Source organism: Oryctolagus cuniculus, chromosome 8 (assembly GCF_051225735.1).
Source record: "Oryctolagus cuniculus isolate XC-2025 breed Fujian yellow rabbit chromosome 8, ASM5122573v1, whole genome shotgun sequence".
NCBI classification, from domain to species: Eukaryota; Metazoa; Chordata; class Mammalia; order Lagomorpha; family Leporidae; genus Oryctolagus; species Oryctolagus cuniculus.
The window spans coordinates 127,496,898-127,517,023 of NC_142874.1; the positions used below are offsets into that span (position 1 = coordinate 127,496,898).

The following is a 20,126-nucleotide window of genomic DNA, read 5'->3' on the forward strand; positions in this document are numbered from 1 at the left end:
GTGGAGGATGGCCCAAGTGCTTGGGCCCTGCACCCCATGGGAGACCAGGAAAAGCACCTGGCTCCTGGTTCCTGCCATCGGATCAGCGCGGTGCGCCGGCCGCAGCGCGCCGGCCGCAGCGCGCCGGCCGCGGCGGCCATTGGAGGGTGAACCAACAGCAAAGGAAGACCTTTCTCTCTGTCTCTCTCTCTCACTGTCCACTCTGCCTGTCAAAAAAAAAAAAAAAAAAAAGAGTGCATTAGTTAAAAGATTTCAGAATCAGGGACCTAGGATTGAATCAAACTCTGTTGTTTACTAGCTGTGTTATCTTCAGTAAGAAATTTCAGTGTGCTTAACTTTTACTTCCTTGTATGTAAGATGTTGTGTCAGTTCTTTTCCCATGCATTGGTATTCAGTAAATACCTGGTGTTGATAGTCACTTTATAAAGTTGTATCTGTTTTGTTATTTTGTTAATGTAGCAAAGCATCCAGAAGCCTAACTGCTGCTCATATGGGACGCCAGCGTCAAAGGCAGGAGCTTAACTCCCTGAGCCACAGATAGATCCCTTCTATCATTCTTCAGTTTTTTTTTTTTTTTTTTTAAAGATTTATTTACTGGGGCCTGTGCTGTGGTGTAGTAGGTTGAGCCTCTGCTTGCATTCCCATATGGGCGCCAGTGTGTGTCCCAGCTGCTCCTCTTCCAGTCCAGCTCTCTGATGATGGCCTGAGAAAGTAGTGGAAAATGGCCCAGGTGCTTGGCCCCTGCACCCACGTGGGAGAACTGGAGGAAGTTCCTGGCTCCTTGCTTTGGATCTATCAAGCTCCAGCCATTGCGGCCATTTGGGGAGTGAACCAGCAGATGAAAGATCTCTCTCTCTCTTCTCTGTGGCTCTGCCTCTCAAATAAATGAGTAAATCATTGTAAAAAAAGTTTTTTTTTATTTTTTTATTTATTTGAAAGGCAGAGAGAGAGAGGAAAATGAAGAAATCTTCTATCCACTGATTTATTCCCCCATATGACTGCAACATCTGGTGCTGGTCCAGGCTGAAGCCATGAGCCTGGAACCCCTCTGGGTCTCCCACGTAGTGTCAGAGGACCAGACACTAGGACCATCTTTGGCTGCTTACCCAGTTACATTAGCAGGAAGCTTGATTGAAAACTGAATTCAAACCAGTGATCTCTGTATGGAATGCTGGCTTCGCAGGTGGCAGCTTAACTCAATTTGCCATAGCGCTGGCCCCCATTTATTAAGTTTTTTGGCATAAGATGTTCCAACCTACTAATTCTGCCCCAACTCTGTAATCAATTATTTCCATTGGAGAACCTTGTTCTTTTCAGAGGAGGATGGCATTTAGAATGCCAGATAATAGGTACTTAATGTATCCATTGTTACTGTGGTATCATTGCTTTGGCTCTCTTAGTAGACAGAAATAGGAAATAGATACATGCACATGTATACTTTGCATAGCACAGGCAGCTCTTTGTATGTCTATTTCTATACTTAGAAACTATGAATTAACATGCATACTTACAATTCCAGTCCAACACAGACTTCCCCTTTTCTATTTTTATAAACATCTTCTCAAATAGTGAGAAATTGTTTCTCATTATTCTGAATATATTCACTTATTTACTTGGTTCGATTTGTGATCCTACCAGCCACCTCCAAGACCCACTGTTGGGAAAATTTTCACCAAAGTTGAGACCTCTAATTTTAATAGAATTGCAAGGGAAATGGATTTTTTTTAAAGGTTTATTTATTTATTTGAAAGGCAGAGTTACAGAGAGACGGGGTGGGGGTGGGGGGAGAGGTTTTCCATCCATTGGTTCACTCCCCAGATGATGGCAATGGCCAGAGCTGCTGCTTTCCCAGGCCATAGCTGAGAGCTGGATCGGAAGTGGAGGAGCCAGGACTTGAACCGGTGCCTGTATGAGATGCTGGCACTGCAGGTGGTAGCTTTACTCCCAATGCCACAGTGCCAGCCCCCAGAAATTGAATTTTTGTTTGTTTTGATAACAGCATTATTGAGATAGGCTTTGTATAATAGTCATACAGTTAACCTATTTACCATGAAAACAGTTCAGTAATGTAGTCATCATCATAGTTAATTTTAGAACTTTTCTTCACTCCAAGAAAGAAATCCATACCCTTTAGCTACCACCCTCTATTCTCTTGCCTCAGGCACAGGCAATCATGAATCTATTTGTAAAAATTCATTTTTAAAATGAATTTTAAAAAATTTAAAATTTTATAAAAGAACACATGATTTCATGTGTTCTTCTGCAACACACTAATTTACTAATGCAAATTGAAGCAGCACATCAAAATATCCAATGTTTACTTTATGTTCGTTTTCTGTAAGTTACTTATTAGCATTTCATTTCTTGATTCTGGCTTTCATCCCATTGACTTCAGTCTTCTAAAAAACATGGAAATCCTTGAAATTTAATTTTTCTTCTTTGGGTCAAATCAGAAGGAACTAAAGTATAATGGAAGTCATTAAAATACATCCTAACTATAGATTCCTTATAAATTAATAGTATCAAGATAAGAAGAGACATCACAGAACTCATGATAGCGTATCAAAGTTATTGGTATACATGTCTATCTTAGCATCAGCAAGAACAATATAAGAATAAGGCCTGTGCCTGAAATGACTCTGTCATAATCAAGTTGGCATTCTCAGAAGAATCCTATCTGAAATATAGGCAATAATTGCAACTAAATTTGAATAGCTCATTTTTGATTCACTCTGAACTCAAGACCAGTGTGTGTCTTCTTTTTAGAATATGGAATGCTTCACAAATTTGCATGTCATTCTTGTACAAGAGTCATGCTAATCTTCTCCATATCATTCCAATTTTACTATTAGCACTGTCCAAGCAAGCACACTAACCTACTTTTGGACAGGGAAATTAAATTTTGTGATCACTGGTGGTTTTTCCACACCAGCAACTTTATATTTAATTCAGTCATTCTTAACAATTTAACAATTCTTAACAATGTAACAATTGATTTTTAAAACTTTATTTATCTTTTGTGGCTTTGTGGGTTGACTTGGCTTAGCTGAGCACTCTCATGAATTCATTTGAACATCCAAGGTGACTTTCTCATTTCTGTATTTGGCACCTAGCTAGGGCAGCTGGAATGTTGAGGCCTAGCCAAACATCTCTTTTCCTCCACATGACCTTTCCACGTGACTGTCATAAGTTTCCTCCCAGCATGGAAGTCTCAGGGTTGCCAAGTTTTCATTAATATTCTACTGCAGAGTGAAAATCCCTGATGGAACACATGTATCTTATTTGGTGTTAGCTTTCAAAATGTCAGAAAATCATTTCTTCGTTCTAATAGTCAAGTAAGTCACTAAGACCAAATAGAAAGTTGAGAACCCCTCTCAGTATGTTTGTACTATTTAAAACTTTAAAGAGAAAGTTGCTGATAGATCATAGATTAATTACATTATTATCATATTTGTTCATTATCATATTTTGCATTCTTATCACTTCATTTGTCCAAAAGCAATAGAAAGCCTACTTTTTGTTTTTGTTATTTTTAACTATTAGGGTTTTTATCCTTAAGCTTTGTTTATTTATTTGAAAGGCAGAGTTAGAGAGAGAAAGGACAGACAGACAGAGATCTTCCATCTACTGGTTCACTCCCCAAATGGCTGTAACAACCAAGGCTGGGCCAGGCTGAAGTCAGGAACCAGGAACTTCTTCCGGCTCTCCCATGTGAGTGTGGGGGCCAACTACTTGAGCCATCCTCTGCTGCTTTCCCAGGTGCATTAGCAGCGTGCTGGATCAGAAGTGGAGCAACTGAAACTCGGACTGGCACTCATATGGATACCAACGCTGCAGACTGTGGCTTTAACACTACCCTAGCACCATCCCCAATTGTTAGGCTTTTTAGATATATTTGTTGTAGCAAAGTGTAGATACATGTTACATTGTCCTTGCTTAGTTTTTATTCCTTAGCAATGAAAAACAAAAGGAATAGTAAAAGATACTGTCACATCAAATTTTATTTAAAATGCTTATATAAAGTTGATAAAGTAGCACAGTTTAAGTGAACATGGAATTAGTAGCCATTGCTTGTGGTATCTTTTGCATTTCACAGATTATAAAAGAGTAAAAAGATCTCAAGTGACATCAGAGAAGAAAGTACATCACAAATTAGGTAAGATTATTTTTCTCTTTTAATATTTCCATTGATTAGAATGCTATTGTCTGTTTCTAAATATAACAATTTTTCTTAGGCAAGAAAAAATCCTATTTGCATTAATTGGTAGATAAAGTTATATGTTAATATTTCATGAATTTCATAACAAATCATCACAAGATACTGAGTCTGTTGTCCATTTATAAATTCTGTAGCACTTTCACAGTTTGTTCCACAGCAGGGATCATGATCCTACATGATCTAAGGAGCTAGAATTCTATTAAAGAAAATATAACTTCTAGGTAACTGGTGTTTCTGCTAGATTGTCCTCCCACTTTGTTCCATTTCATTACTAAACAGAGCAGTAGCCGGGTTGGTAAGGTGGCAAAGCAGGAGCTATAGAACCTGTGGAGAGGCTCATGTGAGTATTGGAAACCCATGGTTTCTGAAGATATTTGGCAGTCAAGATTTGTGTGATGTTTAGTAGCATTTCTGTGTTTCCTGCATTCTTGAGGTTGTATGTCCTGTACTTGTACCTGAAGAGAACCAATAGAAGTGAAGCTTTCTCTCATTCCCTCGACCAAAAACTCACATCATGTCACTTAATTTTTTGTGAGCGTATATGAAGACAGACTGCCATACCTCAGTGCTTAATGTTAGTTTTGGAGTGAAATGGTTGAGTGGAGTAAGAATTGGACAAAAGGAAATAAAAGTGTTCTAAGCATGGACTAGAGTATCCAGAGAGGACAGTCAAGCATTGTTCAGCCGTAGGCAGCTTCTGGTGAGCTGGAGCTTTTGTGGGAGATAGATAACAGTTTTCACAAAAAAAGAAGTATGAGTACTTTCAGAGATTGAATTATTGTATAGAAGGCTCTTGATACAAAGCATTTTTCAGTTTAAAATGTCAACAGATCTGAAAGAAAACATAGTCACTGTTGAGAGATAAATTAATAACTGATAGTCACAATTTTTTAAAACAATAGAAATACATGAGGGGAAAAGACATGGTATAGAAATATCATGGAGACAAAATATGCAAAGAAAAGGATTTCTAGAGAAAGCAGAGAGAGAATACAGTTAAAGTAGTGGAAGGAAATTTCCCTGGATTAAAGATTGGCTTGATTCTATAGTTTGAGAGAGTTTATCAAGTATAAGTCAGGATTATTAAAAATGATAAACCTTTAGACATATGAGTATGAGGGAAGCTTACAGACAAAAATATATTCCATTCAAAGTAGAAAAATGACTGGCACTGCTTATCTACATAACACTATAAATTACTATACATAGATTTCTATCAGAAATATATTGCAATCCAGTAATCTTACACTTAGCCAAGATATCTTTCTTTTTGATAAGTGAATTTATTTTGCAGATAATGCAAGATTAAATTTAGTATCCTCCAGGTGAGATATTCTAACCAAGTATCATGTAAATCAGATGTAAGTCCAAAGAGGAAATAGTGGTGATCAATGATTCTTGTAAAATATATGGTTAAATTTAAATAATGTGGATTTGTTTTCTGTTGCTGTGTAGCAGATTACCACAAACTTAGTGAGTTTGACAATACATACTTGTTATCTCACGGTTTCCTTGGGTAAGGAATCCAGGATGACTTAGCTCATGGGTCCCATAGTATGCAAAGTGTCAGTCTGGGCTATTGTCTATCTGAAGCTCAGTTCTCTTCCAAACTCCTGTGGCTATTGGCAGAATTCAGTTGCTTGATGTTGTAGGACTGAGGTAGTTGTTTGGGCACTCTTTGCTACTCTCTGCGGTTTCTTATCCTTACTGTAGTCCCTTTCACAGCTTGCTTTATAGTCAGCAAGGACAAGTCTTTATCTGCTCCTGGTAGAAAGTGTCCTATGTATAACATATCATATTATCTTATTCAGTGCTCTTTAACTTAAGAAGGGGTTATGTACTGATTAACATATCATAAGTTTAAAATATCTTAACGTTGAAATGCATTTAGTACAACTAAACTACTGAACATCATAGTTTAGCAATACAGCACACTGTAGACTGGTGGTTGTTTACTCTGTGGTCATGTGGTTAACTAGGAGCTGGGACTAGCTGCTGGTACCTAGCTAGTATCACTGGAAAGTATTGTGCTGCATATCACTAGCCTGGGAAAGCATCAAAATTTGTGAAACATTTTCTTACGAATGCATCTCAGTTTTGCACATTGTGAAGTCAAAAATCTTACACATGTAGGGGGAATCTGTTTATAAAATCATGATGTAATCATAGGAATGACATGTCATCCTCCATGGTATATCTGTTTATCAATTAAAATGAAGTTACAGGTCCAACTTGCATTCTAGGAGACAGAATTATGAATACAAGGCTTGTGTCTCATTGCCCTTCACTTTATGGTGTGTCTGTCATAAAATGCTAATAATGTGATGTAATAGACATGTAATGTGTTAAAATAGACATTTAATATAAATGCTTAAGTAAGAGTTTTTGTAATAAAACTTTGAAATCTAGATGACTTAATAAAACTTGTTATGGTGGGGAGGAAAGCAGGGGCAAAAAATAGTTACTATGTCATCTGTAAGTTTCATTTTATCAAATGGGAAAAGGGAGGGGATCATCCCTTGGCAAAAGATTGTTTTTTGATGTAATCATGAACGAAAGAGGGTTTGTCAGGAATCCGAAGACAATTGATATTAGAGTAAAAAAGCACAGCAAATCTTTCAAGTGACCAAGGGAAGAAAGGAGAAAAAGAAACGATCATTCATTCTGACCAGTAAAAATGAGGGAAAAGAAAAACATACATGTAGAATAACTAGAACATGTAAAGTAAGATGGAAGCAGTAAAAGGAAGCATATTACTTCTAACACTGAATAAATGTGAATAGGTTGAGTTCTTCTAAAAGGTAGAGGCTGTCAGATTTGATTAAATGATACAAACTAATCAACATGTTCACAAGAGAAGTTTAAAGCAAATGATTGCTAAAGAATTAGATAGGCTAGTATATACAAAGAGAAATAGTCCAGTTTTATCATTAGGCAAAGTAGAATTTAAGATTAAGAATACTGAGCAGCATAAGGAAGAGCACATAATGATAAAAATGAACCATTTATGAAGATGGTAGAAAAATCATAAACTCTTATGCACCAGACAACCTAGCAACAAAAAAATACATTAAGAAAAAAAATGAAAGAAAAGCAAGATGATTTCACTTAAACTATACTGTTAGAATAGGGGAATTTAATTATATATCACTTTCAGGATTACCTGTAGCAAACAAGAAACAAGAATTTAGGAATTTGATAATATACCACTGTATCAATTTAGTGTATTGGACAGTTTTGCATTGGAGTATATTCTTGACATTGTCAACCTTGGATATCATCAAATTTTAAAATCTCTGTCTTGTAGCTTGATATTTCTTTGGCATTTATTTATCAGTAGTACAAATATATCTTAAAATTTTGTTTTTCTAGTATTTGGTCTGTAGGCATACATATTCTCTTTTACAGTATTGCCTTCCAACACACCAAATGTTCGCAGGACCAAGAGAATACGTTTGAAACCTTTGGAATACTGGCGAGGAGAGCGAATAGATTATCAAGGAACACCATCAGGTAAAACCTAATTTATGCTGTAATGTCTATTAATAAAAAATAATACAGTTTGCTGTAATTTATTTATACTAACTATGTATCAGGCACTGTCCTACACTTTTACATATGTTACTTTGTTTAATCTCTGTCTCCTTATAATCTGATAAAAATAGGATTTGAATCTGAGTTTATCTGATTACTACAGAAATGAAGATGTTTTCTTTTCTCTTTGATAGCAATTTGACTTTTTACAATATTATTATTTGCATATTTTCTGACAAAGTTTCTCATTGCTTAAAATGTTATATTGGATCATGAAAAAATTATAACCGGTAAAGCATTTCCCATTCTTATCATCTATTTTCTCATTTTTATACAAAATGATATTGGGTAAGCAAAAAAGTATTGTGTTATCTTAAAATTATTTTCTTTCTTTGGCTTATATATTTAAGTTAAAGGAATAAGCCTACATGTGTATTATAATAAGTAGTTCATTGGTAGCTTTCTTTTTTAACTTCCTGTGATGACTTTATTTCAGTTAAGCAATAGAGATCATTCAGTCATGTTTCATTAGTGCTTGTAGATTCGGGGTGGTAGATACATAAGTGAAATTACTAGTGTTTTGTGTTATTTGAATTGTTTGCTGTAGAATTTAGTACTAATAATATTTTCTTTGGTACTCTGAAAGGAAGTGTGCCACATTAAAGAGTTTTACTTCAAGCTTTTTGCTTCCTTAAACATGATATTTTACCTGTATTCTTGAATTTCAGGAGGACTTGTGATTGGTGGAGTACTATCTCCAGATGCAGTAGTACCTAAAAGGAAAGCAAAAGGAAACATGGAAAAAGTCAACAAAGTAGCTAATGGGAAAAGGATCTGTCTTGATAACACTGAAAGAAGTATGAACTTATTCTTGAAAGTAACTTTTGGATTTTATTACTTTTTTTTTTAAATTTATTATTTGGGAGAGAATGAGAGAGAGAATACTCCCATTTAGTGTTCACTTCCCAAATGCTTGTAGCTGGAGTCAGGCCACATTGAAGACAGGGGTCTGGAATTCAGTCCAGGTTTCCCATGTGGGTGGCAAGACCTAAATACGGGAGTCATTACTGCTTCCTCCTGGTGTCTCTGCTGTCAGGAAGCCGGGATCAGGAGCCAGACCTGGGTATTGAACCAGGCATTTTGATGTGGGATGTGGGGGTCCTAACCAGTGTTTCAACCACTAGGCCAAATGCTTGCCCTAAATTTTATTTTTAATAATATAATGCTTTGAGAAGAAACTGCAAAATTTAAAATTTACTTCTAAGGACTTCAGACATGATACTATAGATAAAATTTACTTTTAGCATGTACTTTTCTCCAAATTCTTAAAAGATAAATCAGTTATAGCATTGTATAAAACATTTGCTCTTGAATAAATTATCCATGCCCAACTGTGGTTACAGTAGATATTTTAATGAATTCTTTCTGAAACATATTATACAATCCCCACCATCTTAGAGAATATGCATTCTGTTACTTGATTTGATTATGTAAGAGTTGACATATATTATAGACTTACCAAAAATAGCAAGTTTAAGGAGTTTCCTTCCATGCTAAATCATTGTGGGGTTTTGAATTTGGATATTCATTTAAGAAGCAGTCATTTATAAATAAGAGACTGTTATGTCTCAGGTCAGTTTCTTTTACAGCTTATTTATAGATTAATTTGGACTGGACTTTAATAATTGAGAAGAATTTTGAGTGGTTTGTGTTTCAATGGTATTTCTTTTGCAGAGAACAGATTAATGGTAAATCTAGATATACCTCTAGGAGATCCTTGTCAACCAACAAGGGTAAAGGATCCAGAAACAAGAGAGTTTATTCTCATGGGTAAGCTAAGGGCTGCTACTGAAAATACTTAACAATGAGTTAAGAACAAACTGGTGGCTTGGTGATTGACCTGTCTTCTTTCCCTTTCTCACACAAATGTTTGAACCTTGCAGTTTAGTAAAGGGTCTAATTCAGGTAAGTAGCCTCTATCAGGGGAACTTGGTACGGTATTGATAGCAGACAACCTTCAGTATTTGTCCTCTGGGGTAAAATTACTAACGTCATGAGTATTGGTTCTACCAACTGTGGCAGGGCCTTCTTTCACCCTGTGGACAGGGGCTGTTGATGGGGAATTATAGCAAGGTAGTTGTCAGATACTAGGACACACTCATACTCTGGGGCCAGGCACAGATTATAGACTAACACTGATACCTTCTGTGCCTGTGGATCCTGATAATGGTACCTGGGATGTAAAACCTTTGTGAGGATAAATAGTAAGGTTCTCAGTCAGCTGTACAATGCCAGACTTAACCTTAATGCTGGCACAAAGTCCTGGAAAGCCTCCTGCCCAGTTAGATGGACATCAAACACGGTATCTCTGAGAGGCCTTGGGGGTTCCTAAGGGATGAGTTATGGTGGAGTGAAAGTTTAGAAAATGTTCATCTATTTACCAACTAGACAATACTTAACATATAGGAAATATTTTAAAACTCCTGTGACAATAGCAATAGCTACTGAAGACTATTTGTCCTACCTCAGAAAGCAAACAGGTCACACCTAGAAGGCAGTAGTAGTTTTCCTGTTTAAAATTTTGGCTATGAAATAGGTTACATTTGAGATCTTAAGTTAGTGCCTTAACAAAGTCTTTTCTATATTCAGATTATTTATTTGGCAGCAGATCTAGAAGTACATAGAGTTTTGTTTAGTGTAAAAACCATTGCTATGCTTTACCAATTTAGAAGAGTTGTGTTTTCAAGAGTACACTTTTTGCCTATTTCATAAATCTACAAATACGTATTTTTCATATTCCATAGTCTTTGTGATCACTAAGATTTCCAAACATGTAGAGGAATAAAGTGAGAAACTGATGATAAAAGGGTGTATTTGTAGGTTTGGAAAGATTTGTAACAAAAAGGAAATTCTGAAAGTGAGATCATAATTTGTGAATAATACATAAAACTGTGATTTATAATAATAATATAGCACTTGGATATTCACAGCAACTCTATAATGTAGGTAAAATACTATTTTTCCATTCTATAGAAAAGGAAATTGAGGCAAAGAACAAAGGAGAGGGCAAGTTATATAACTTGCCTAAAGTCATAGAGATAATTATAAAACAGGCAGGATTTGGCCTGACATTTTAGTTCCAGAGTCACTGATCTTAATCTGTTTTGTCTCTGTAAGGCGATTTATGTCTGGAAATACTTTTATTATATAGATGTATATGTATATCATGTTTTTGAACAATATCATTGCTATGGCTTTACATTTGTATTACTGTTTTCCCCATAGATCTTATAAGGCCACGAGATACCTACCAGTTTTTTGTTGAGCATGGTGAGTTGAAAGTATATAAAACATTGGATACACCCTTTTTTTCTACTGGAAAATTGATATTAGGACCACATGAAGAAAAGGGAAAGCAGCATGTTGGCCCAGATATATTAGTGAGTATACTTCTCCATTTATTTATGTTTTGCTAGGTACAACTCTTGATTTATTGAATTTGAAAAGTAGTTAAAATGCCATTTTCACAGAAATGAAATCTTATTACTATACTGCACAGAGAAGTTTTTTTATTTGTTAAATCTGTTTAGAGTTAGTCAGTTGATGGTTATTTAAGTGATCTGTTCTATAGGTAGCACTGTAGCCGTAAGGTTTAGAGGTTTAAGGAATTGTCTTTACCCAAAGAATCTTAGAATATAAATTTGCAAACAAATCATTAAAATTTTAGAGCTTGAAGAATTTATAGAGAGTAAGTCTAATTCCACATTTCTCTGAACATGCATTTGAGAATAGAGAGTTTCATAGACTTCAAAAATTATATAGGGTACGGCCCTGGCCATCGAGGTTGTTTGGGAAGTAAATCCGTGGATGGGAGCTCTGTTTCTCATTGTCTTTTCTGCCTTTCAGATTGGGGGAGAAAAAAAATCACATAGCCCATGAACAGTAGACTCAGGACAAAGAGCTAGTTGCATCAATAACTACTAAGTAATATACTATTAGATGTAATAGGCTGAAGGCAGGAGATTCAAAGTAGATCATCTCTCCGCTCTTCCCTCACTTCCTTTTGAAGACATACATTGCAACATTGGTCTGTTTATACACATGCATACATTTCTGTGTTCTGAATTTGAAAATTTTGAAAAATTTTGAGAATTTGAAAGCATTGAATTTCCTTTTAATTTTTTTTTTTTTTTTTAAGATTTATTTATTTGAAGGGCACAGTTACAGAGAAAGAGAGGGAGAGACAGAGAGCGATCTTTTGTCCGCTGGTTCACTCCCCAAATGGCTGCAAAAGCTAGAACTTGATCTATCAAAAGCCAGGAGCCAGGAGCTTCTTCCAAGTCTCCCATGTGGGTCCCGGGGCCTGAGCACTTGGACCATTTTCCACTGCTTTCGCAGGTGCATTAGCAAGGAGCTAGATTGGTGGAGCAGCTGGACTCAAGACAGTGACCAGATGGCTAGCACCACAGGTGGTGGCTTTACTCGCTGGCCATGGCACCAGCCGGAACGCATTGAATTTTAACACTGTGTTTTTTTTTTTTTTTTTTTTTAACTTTTATTTAATGAATATAAATTTCCAAATACGATTTATGGATTACAATGGCTTCCCCCCCATACCGTCCCTCCCACCCACAACCCTCCCCTTTCCCACTCCTTCTCCCCTTCCATTCACATCAAGATTCATTTTCGATTATCTTAATATACAGTGTTTAACAAGGCAGCATATGAAAAACGTTTAGGTATTTTTCAGTATGTGACATTTCAGGACTCTAGGAAATCCATGTCTCAAATTGGAGTGCTTCCGTTATAGCTCTAGTTGTGCTCCCAATTCTAGCTTCCTGATAATGTGCACCCTGGGAGGCAGCAAATGATGGACCAAGGAATTGGCTACCTGCCACCCACATAGGAGACCTGGACTGAGTTTCTGATTCCCAGTTTCAGCCTGGCTCAACCATGGCCATTGGGGGCATTTAGGGAATGAACGATTGAGTGGATGGGGAATCTGTCTCTCTACCTTTCAAATAAAAGGATTTTAAAAAATTGTAAATTCTTTTAAATCACAAAATCAAAGCTCACAAACCATGAAGATCCTTACGTTTATATAAATGAAGAAGTGCAAATTGAGGAGAGGCAAAGAAAAGGTACATACGATAGCTAAAGATTAATTTATTACTACACTAGGATAACTAATATCCTGATTTAAAAGAATTAAAAGTATTCATTAATCCAATCTTATATTTTAATGCCTTCCAAAAGATGTGTTTATTTGTTTGAAAGACAGTGACAGAGGGAGAGAGAGAGACAGAGAGACAGAGAGACAGAGAAAGAGGTCCTTCATCTGCTGCTTTGGTGCTCATATGGCTGTAATAGCCCAGTGCTGTACCTCAGGTATTATTTAAAGAAAAACAGCACATTTGAAAAAGAGTAGATGGTCCCTGTATGACGTTAAAGAAACAATAATGAAGGTAAAATTTATGAATGTCATCATTGAACTAATATCAGTTACCAATTAAACTGTAATACTTTACTAAAGAAAAGGAAATTTGAATAGTAATGTGTTTAATCTGGTTAGTAGTCAAAGAGATGCACATTTTAAAATAAATAACACTTCATAATTAGTGAGTTACTAATAATTTAGAATTTTATTCCAATAATTAGAATAATTTAGGATGTGACCTATGAATATCATTTCTAAAAATTTTTCCTGGGGAAATAACTTAAAAGGGGATAAATTGATCATATGTTGTTTTTTTTTTTGATAATGTTGACAGTAGTGGCAAAAATTGAAATATACTACAGAAGGAAAATGATTGTAGTTTTAAGCATATTGTTTTAAACTGAAAACTGAAAGAAAATTCTTTACTTTTCTGATTAGAATGTGACTTTTCTGCTTAGAATTTAAAAATGTGGAGTACAGAAAGTTGAGGAAAGGCCGGCGCCGTGGCTCACTAGGCTAATCCTCCGCCTGCGGCGCTGGCACCCTGAGTTCTAGTCCTGGTTGGGGCGTCGGATTCTGTCCTGGTCGCTCCTCTTCCAGTCCAGCTCTCTGCTGTGGTCCGGGAGTGCAGTGGAGGATGGCCCAAGTGCTTGGGCCCTGCACACGCATGGAGACCAGAAGGAAGCACCTGGCTCCTGCCGGCCGTAGCAGCCACTTGAGGTGTGAACCAATGGAAAAAAGAAGACCTTTCTCTTTGTCTCTCTCTCTCACTGCCTAACTCTGCCTGTCAAAAAAAAAAAAAAAAAAAAAAAGTTGAGGAAAATAATGAAATAATGTCCTATTGTGTGGTTACAGTGATTTTGATTTCTTTGAACTTTTTGTATGGAAGTCAAAGAGTTAAGAGTTTTGTTAATAATAAGAAAAATATTTTTACATACATTTTAAAAACTGGATGCACGGCTGGCGCCGCGGCTCACTAGGCTAATCCTCCACCTTGCGGCGCCGGCACACCAGGTTCTAGTCCCAGTCGGGGCGCCGGATTCTGTCCCGGTTGCCCCTCTTCCAGGCCAGCTCTCTGCTGTGGCCAGGGAGTGCAGTGGAGGATGGCCCAAGTGCTTGGGCCCTGCATCCCGTGGGAGACCAGGATAAGTACCTGGCTCCTGCCATCAGATCAGCGCAATGTGCCAGCCGCGGCGGCCATTGGAGGGTGAACCAACGGCAAAAGGAAGACCTTTCTCTCTGTCTCTCTCTCTCACTGTCCACTCTGCCTGTCAAAAAACAAAACAAAACAAAAAAAAAAACAACTCGATGCACACTTACATAAATAAATTGTTTTGAAAAATTAAAGGAGACAAGTTAGAGAACTGGCATAGACCGTCAGCTTTCCTTAAACACAATGCAGGAAATCTGTAGAAGCAGGTTAAGCCACCTCCACCTGCAGAACTGACATTGCAAACAAGCATCAGATGGCTTCTTGGCTGCACCCCCTCTAATCCAGCTCCTTGCTAATGCTCCGGGAAAGCAGCAGCAGATGACCCCTGTGCTTGGGGTTCTGCACATAAGGGAGATCTGCATGGAACTCCTGGCGTGGGGTGTTGGCTTTTAGAAAGTGTGGAAAGTGTGCAAGTTTCTTTGGTTCATGGCCTCTTTTAGTGCCAGGAACAGTACAAAGTGAATCAATCAATTCTCTCTCTCTCTCTCTCTCTCTCTCTCTATCTCTATCTCTATCTCTTTATCTTCCCCTCCCTGCTCATTTATCCTCTGCTTCCAGAAGAAAGTTTTCCGTTTTAAAGGCTCATGTCATTAGATTGGGCCCATTTTGATTATCAAAGATAATCTTTCCATCTCAAGATCCCATTCGCCTGGAGCCGGCGCCGTGGCTCACTTGGTTAATCCTCCACCCGTGGTGCCAGCATCCCATATGGGTGCCGGGTTCTAGTCCCGGTTGCTCCTCTTCCAGTCCAGCCCTCTGCTGTGGCCCAGTAGGGCAGTAGATGATGGCCCAAGTGCTTGGGCCCCTGCACCAACATGGGAGACCAGGAGGAAGCACCTGGCTCCTGATTTCAGATCGGTGTAGCTCTGGCCGTGGTGGCCATTTGGGGAGTGAACCAACAGATGGGAAGACCTTTCTCTCTCTCTCTCTCACTGTCTAACTCTATCTGTCAAAAAAAAAAAAAAAAAAAAATCCCATGTAATGTCACATATTTACGAGTTCTAGAGACCAGAGCCTGAACGTCTTTAGGGAGTCTTTATTCTGCCTACCACATTTACTTTAAGGTACCTTAGACTGTAGATATTGTGATTCAATTTAAAATGAACTCCTTATTCTTAATTTTACAGGTCTTTTATGTTAATTTTGGTGACCTTTTGTGTACGTTACATGAAACACCTTATCTATTAACTACTGGGGATTCGTTCTTTGTTCCTTCAGGTAAGAATAATTAAAGACATTTTAATTCACACATAATATCCGTAAGACTATTCATAAGCACCATGGAAATGCAGGCTATAGTGGTAAAGATAAAGTGATGTGACTGGTCCAAAGCAGCTTGATACATATTTTTCTTTCATTTTATCATTAGATAAGCATATTAGCATTTTAATACATGCAAATCGAATAGAAGTTGTTTATTGCTGAATATAAAAATTGTTGTTAATGTTGTATTTCAGGGTAGAAGGAATATTATTTCCCATGTTGTCTCTAAGATACTGTATATTCTGATTTTAATGTGTTATTTTGTACATTAAGAACAATGCGCTTTATAAAGCATCAACAAACACAAGTCAGTACAAACAGGTACTTTTGTATTTGTTGTTAAGAGTAGCATTTGCCTGGCCGGTGCCACAGCTCACTAGACTAATCCTACGCCTTGCGGCGCCGGCACACCAGGTTCTAGTCCTGGTTGGGGCGCCGGATTCTGTCCCGGTTGCCCCTCTTCCAGGCCAGCTCTCTGCTGTGGCCAGGGAGTGCAGTGGAGGATGGCCCAAGTGCTTGGGCCCTGCACCCCATGGGAGACCAGGATAAGTACCTGGCTCCTGCCATCGGATCAGCGGGGTGCGCCGGCTGCGGCGGCCATTGGAGGGTGAACCAACGGCAAAGGAAGACCTTTCTCTCTCTCTCTCTCTCTCACTCTCCACTCTGCCTGTCAAAAAAAAAAAAGAGTAGCATTTGCCTTTTATAAATTTGGGAGTTTATTTAACATTGTACCATTTACAGTAACATTGTACATAGCTATATCTGCATGTGTCTGGCTTAGGGAATCTGCAGAAGTTCCAAAGACCTAATAAATATTGATTTCAGAAACAGATATTTCCCTTCCTACACCCATGAGTAACTTACCTGTGCATTTGTTATCAGATGGATGGGAAATTCGCATTCTTTCAAGCCTTATTTGGATATGTGGTGGAACTTCGAGTTTATAAAGGGATTAAATGAAAATTATTTTTGGGTTAGGTGAAATGTTTTTGTGTTATGTGCTGTAACTGTTAGGTGATGACTAAACAGGTAGTTCAAAGGTAATCATTTCTATGAAAATTATTTTCTTTTTACTTTTAGGTAATTATTACAACATCAAAAATCTCCTAAACGAGGAAAGTGTTCTTCTTTTTACTCAGATAAAAAGATGAAAAATGAAGCCAATTTAAATACCTGTATGTATATATGTATATGGATTTATGTACACATGTAACAAATGTTTGTATAGTTGGGACATTTACCTTTGTGTTACTTGTGATGTTTTAAAATAAAAATTTTATTCAGTTTTGTGTAAACTTGTATTAGGTAAACATTTTAAACTTCTACATGTAGCTCCCAATTTTTCCATAAATATACAAATGACCTGTGGTGATGCCTATTTTTATGTTATTTTGATAATTTGAAAAGAATACCAAAATCACTGCTCCCACAATGAAATACATGGTGTTTCATTGCGAGTGACTACTGACTTCAATGTTTATTCCTTTATCAAAATATTTTCTAAGTATTGGTTTTAAGTCATTGATCATTAAATGATCTCCTCTATCTCCTATTCCCATTCTTATATTTTAAAGAGATCTATTTTCAGTTAACTTTATACTCATTATTAACCCTACACTAAATAAAGAGTTCAAAAAATAGTATGAAGGAAAAAAATAATTGTGATAAATGGTATCTCTGTATTAGTTTCCTATGGCTGCTATACCAAAATAACTACAAACTTAAGACTACAAAAATTTATCGTCTCAGTTCCAAACAGTAGAAGTCTGAACTCAAGGTGTAATCAGGCCTCTGTTTCTGAAACCTATAGGGGAAGACGCTTCCTCCTGTCTTCTGAACTCCTGGTGGTTTCTTGGCAGTCTTTGGCATTTCTTGGGTTGCAGCTGCAACACTTCCATCCTTGCTTCCCTTGTCACGTGGTGTTCTTGCCTCTTGTTTTTGTCTTTGCACAGCACCCATGCAACTATTAACACGTGCACACTTTTCAGTGGTCTTTCTGTTGATAGTTTCCACTGGAGGTGTGTTCTTTTCCATTGCTTTTTGTGTGGCTTTCTTTTTCTTTTAATGTTAAAATGAAATACTATAATAAATAAATAAAGCTAATGGGTCTAACTTTCATTTTTTGAATAGAAATATAAACTGTTCACTTTGAAGAAATTTATAATTCATGGTAAGTTATCCTTAGACTAACTATTTTTCAAGTCTATTTAATAGATAAAATATAAATATTCAAAACAGATTAGGAGTGGGGTATTAAGAGAAGGGTGATAAAGTTTTGTGTATTTTTCTTCTAGGGCTTTGCTTTTATTTTATTTTCCCTGCCTTGAAAATGGAGAGTTGTTTCTCTTTATGACAAATTTGCTATTAATTATGATTTCAAAAGTGATAATTATAATGCCAATTTTATTTCTGCTCTTGTATTTCAGTTTGGTTATATTTTCTGTACATAAAGATACTATATGTTTATACAATAGACTTATAAAAATAAATTTTAGCTGGAGATATATTGAATAGTCTGGTAACATTATCACTAGATTTTTCTTAAAAAAACATTAATTGGACATTTTAATTTCAGTAATTTTCTTGTCTTTTAACCACCCTAAAGTATTACATGTACTCATTCTATTTGGAGTTGTTTCATGATTATATCAACACCAAATTTAATATTTTTAAGTTTCTTTGAATCATAAAAGTTTTTCAGAACTGCTAGTGAAGTATTATTTACTTAAATATAAATACTTTTTAAAATAATTACTGGATCTTTTATTACATACCTGTTTTGTAGTGTTCATAAATATTATCATTTTAGGTAGATGTCAAATTAAACTAGGAATTTCATTTTTTATTAAATTTCAGAATAATGAAACAAAAGAAAACTAAGATTACTTATTTGCATCTATGGTTAATGACATTTTAAATTCTAGCTATTCCTTTGTTGGAAGTGATCTGAACTTGAATTTGTCATGTGAACCAAGTATTTAGACATTGACATTATGTTAGGAATGAATGGATCTCTTTTGTTCATTGATCCTCATTTTTGGTAACCCTCACTTTCAAATATAAGCTTCAGCTCCATTTCTTCCCATTTTCTGAGCTCCATGGGAACACAATAAGAAAAGGGAAGATAATATTGAGTCTTCTAAAGAAATTTTATGCTTATTCTGAAATGAAATAGTAAAGAAATGAATACTTTTCACATGACCCTTTTGTCTCAAATACTGACATAGAAATGTGTTTTCAGAATGACAAGGAAAAAGTATTTAACTACAAATAAACATATTTTTAAAATAAGCTTTTTACCTTAGTATTGGCTCGCAAATGTATGCATCAGTGTGTTTATGTAAATGTCATGGCAAGATAATATGATAGGCAATGTTGAACTTTATCAGAAAATGTATAGTGGGTTAATGAAAACTTTTGGAAATGTATTAGCTTTTTGTTACCTAAAATACTTCTGAGAAGTTACTTAGGAGGGAATCTGTTTTTTTTTTTTTTTTAAATTTTATTCAAGGTGTACACATTTCATGTATTTCATATATAGGTTCAGTAACATAGTGATTCTTTCTACCCTAATCTGCTTCCTGCCCACACTGCCATCCTTCTTTCTCCTCTATCTCCTATTCCCATTCTTATTTTTTAAAGAGATCTATTTTCAGTTAACTTTATACTCATTATTAATCCTACACTAAATAAAGAGTTCAAAAAATAGTATGAAGGAAAAAATAATTGTTCCTCAACAGTTGAGACAAGGGCTTTTCAAAATCATGGCATCTCAAATTGTCAATTTCATGCCTATAGTTTACGTTTTAGGTACTGTATTACCACACTTCATGGGGAACATATTGTATTTGTCTTTTTGGGACTGGCTTATTTCAGTAATTATAATTGTATCCAGTTGATTCATTTTGTTGCAAATGACAGAATTTCTTTTTTTTTTTTTCCACTATGTAGTATTGCATAGTATATGTATAGCATAATTTCTTTATCCAGTTTTCAGCTGAGGACATCTGGACTGATTTCATATCTTAACTATTGTGAAATTGAGCTGCAATAAACATGGGGGTACAGATCACTCTTTCATATGCTGATTTCTTTTTTGAGTAAATTCCCAGAAGTGGGATGGCTGGGTCATATGTAGGTCTGTATTCAGGTTTCTGAGGTATATATATTGTCTTTCACAGTGGCTACACTGGTTTGCAGTCCCACCAACAGTGAATTAGGGTACCTTTTTCCTCATATCCTCACTAGCATTTGTTGTTTGTTAATTTCTATATGAGAGGAGCCAGTGCTGTGGTGTGGTTTAAGCCACTGCCTGCAGTGCCAGCATCCCATATGGGTACCGGTTCAAGACCCTGCTGCTGCACTTCCTGACCAGCTCTCTGCTATGGCCTGGGAAAGCAGTGGAAGATGGCCCAAGTCCTTGGGCCCCTGCACCCACGTGGAAGACCTGGGAGAAGCTC

The 20,126-nt window shown here is 36.5% G+C and overlaps 1 protein-coding gene and 1 non-coding gene across 7 annotated transcripts in view; one reads left to right on the top strand and one right to left on the bottom strand.

Moving 5' to 3' along the window:
• The window catches only part of CENPC (centromere protein C), a 98,463-nt gene extending 78,725 nt beyond the window's left edge, over positions 1-19,738 (top strand). For 5 of the 6 annotated variants that reach the window (XM_089302705.1, XM_008267802.5, XM_089302708.1 and 2 more), the window contains 7 exons: positions 4,097-4,156; positions 7,628-7,732; positions 8,482-8,610; positions 9,488-9,583; positions 11,039-11,193; positions 15,531-15,621; positions 16,747-19,738. In XM_089302705.1, coding sequence (XP_089158831.1) covers positions 4,097-4,156; positions 7,628-7,732; positions 8,482-8,610; positions 9,488-9,583; positions 11,039-11,193; positions 15,531-15,621; positions 16,747-16,817 — 707 coding nt within the window. In that variant the 3' untranslated portion in view covers positions 16,818-19,738. Of the gene's footprint in view, positions 1-4,096; positions 4,157-7,627; positions 7,733-8,481; positions 8,631-9,487; positions 9,584-11,038; positions 11,194-15,530; positions 15,622-16,746 lie in introns of all 6 variants that reach the window. The other variant, XR_016212143.1, reaches the window with a different exon arrangement.
• On the bottom strand, positions 2,764-2,870 carry LOC127483393 (U6 spliceosomal RNA). The gene has a single exon (XR_007909564.2). It is a non-coding gene; the product is annotated as a U6 spliceosomal RNA (small nuclear RNA).
• Positions 19,739-20,126: the final 388 nt, after the last annotated feature.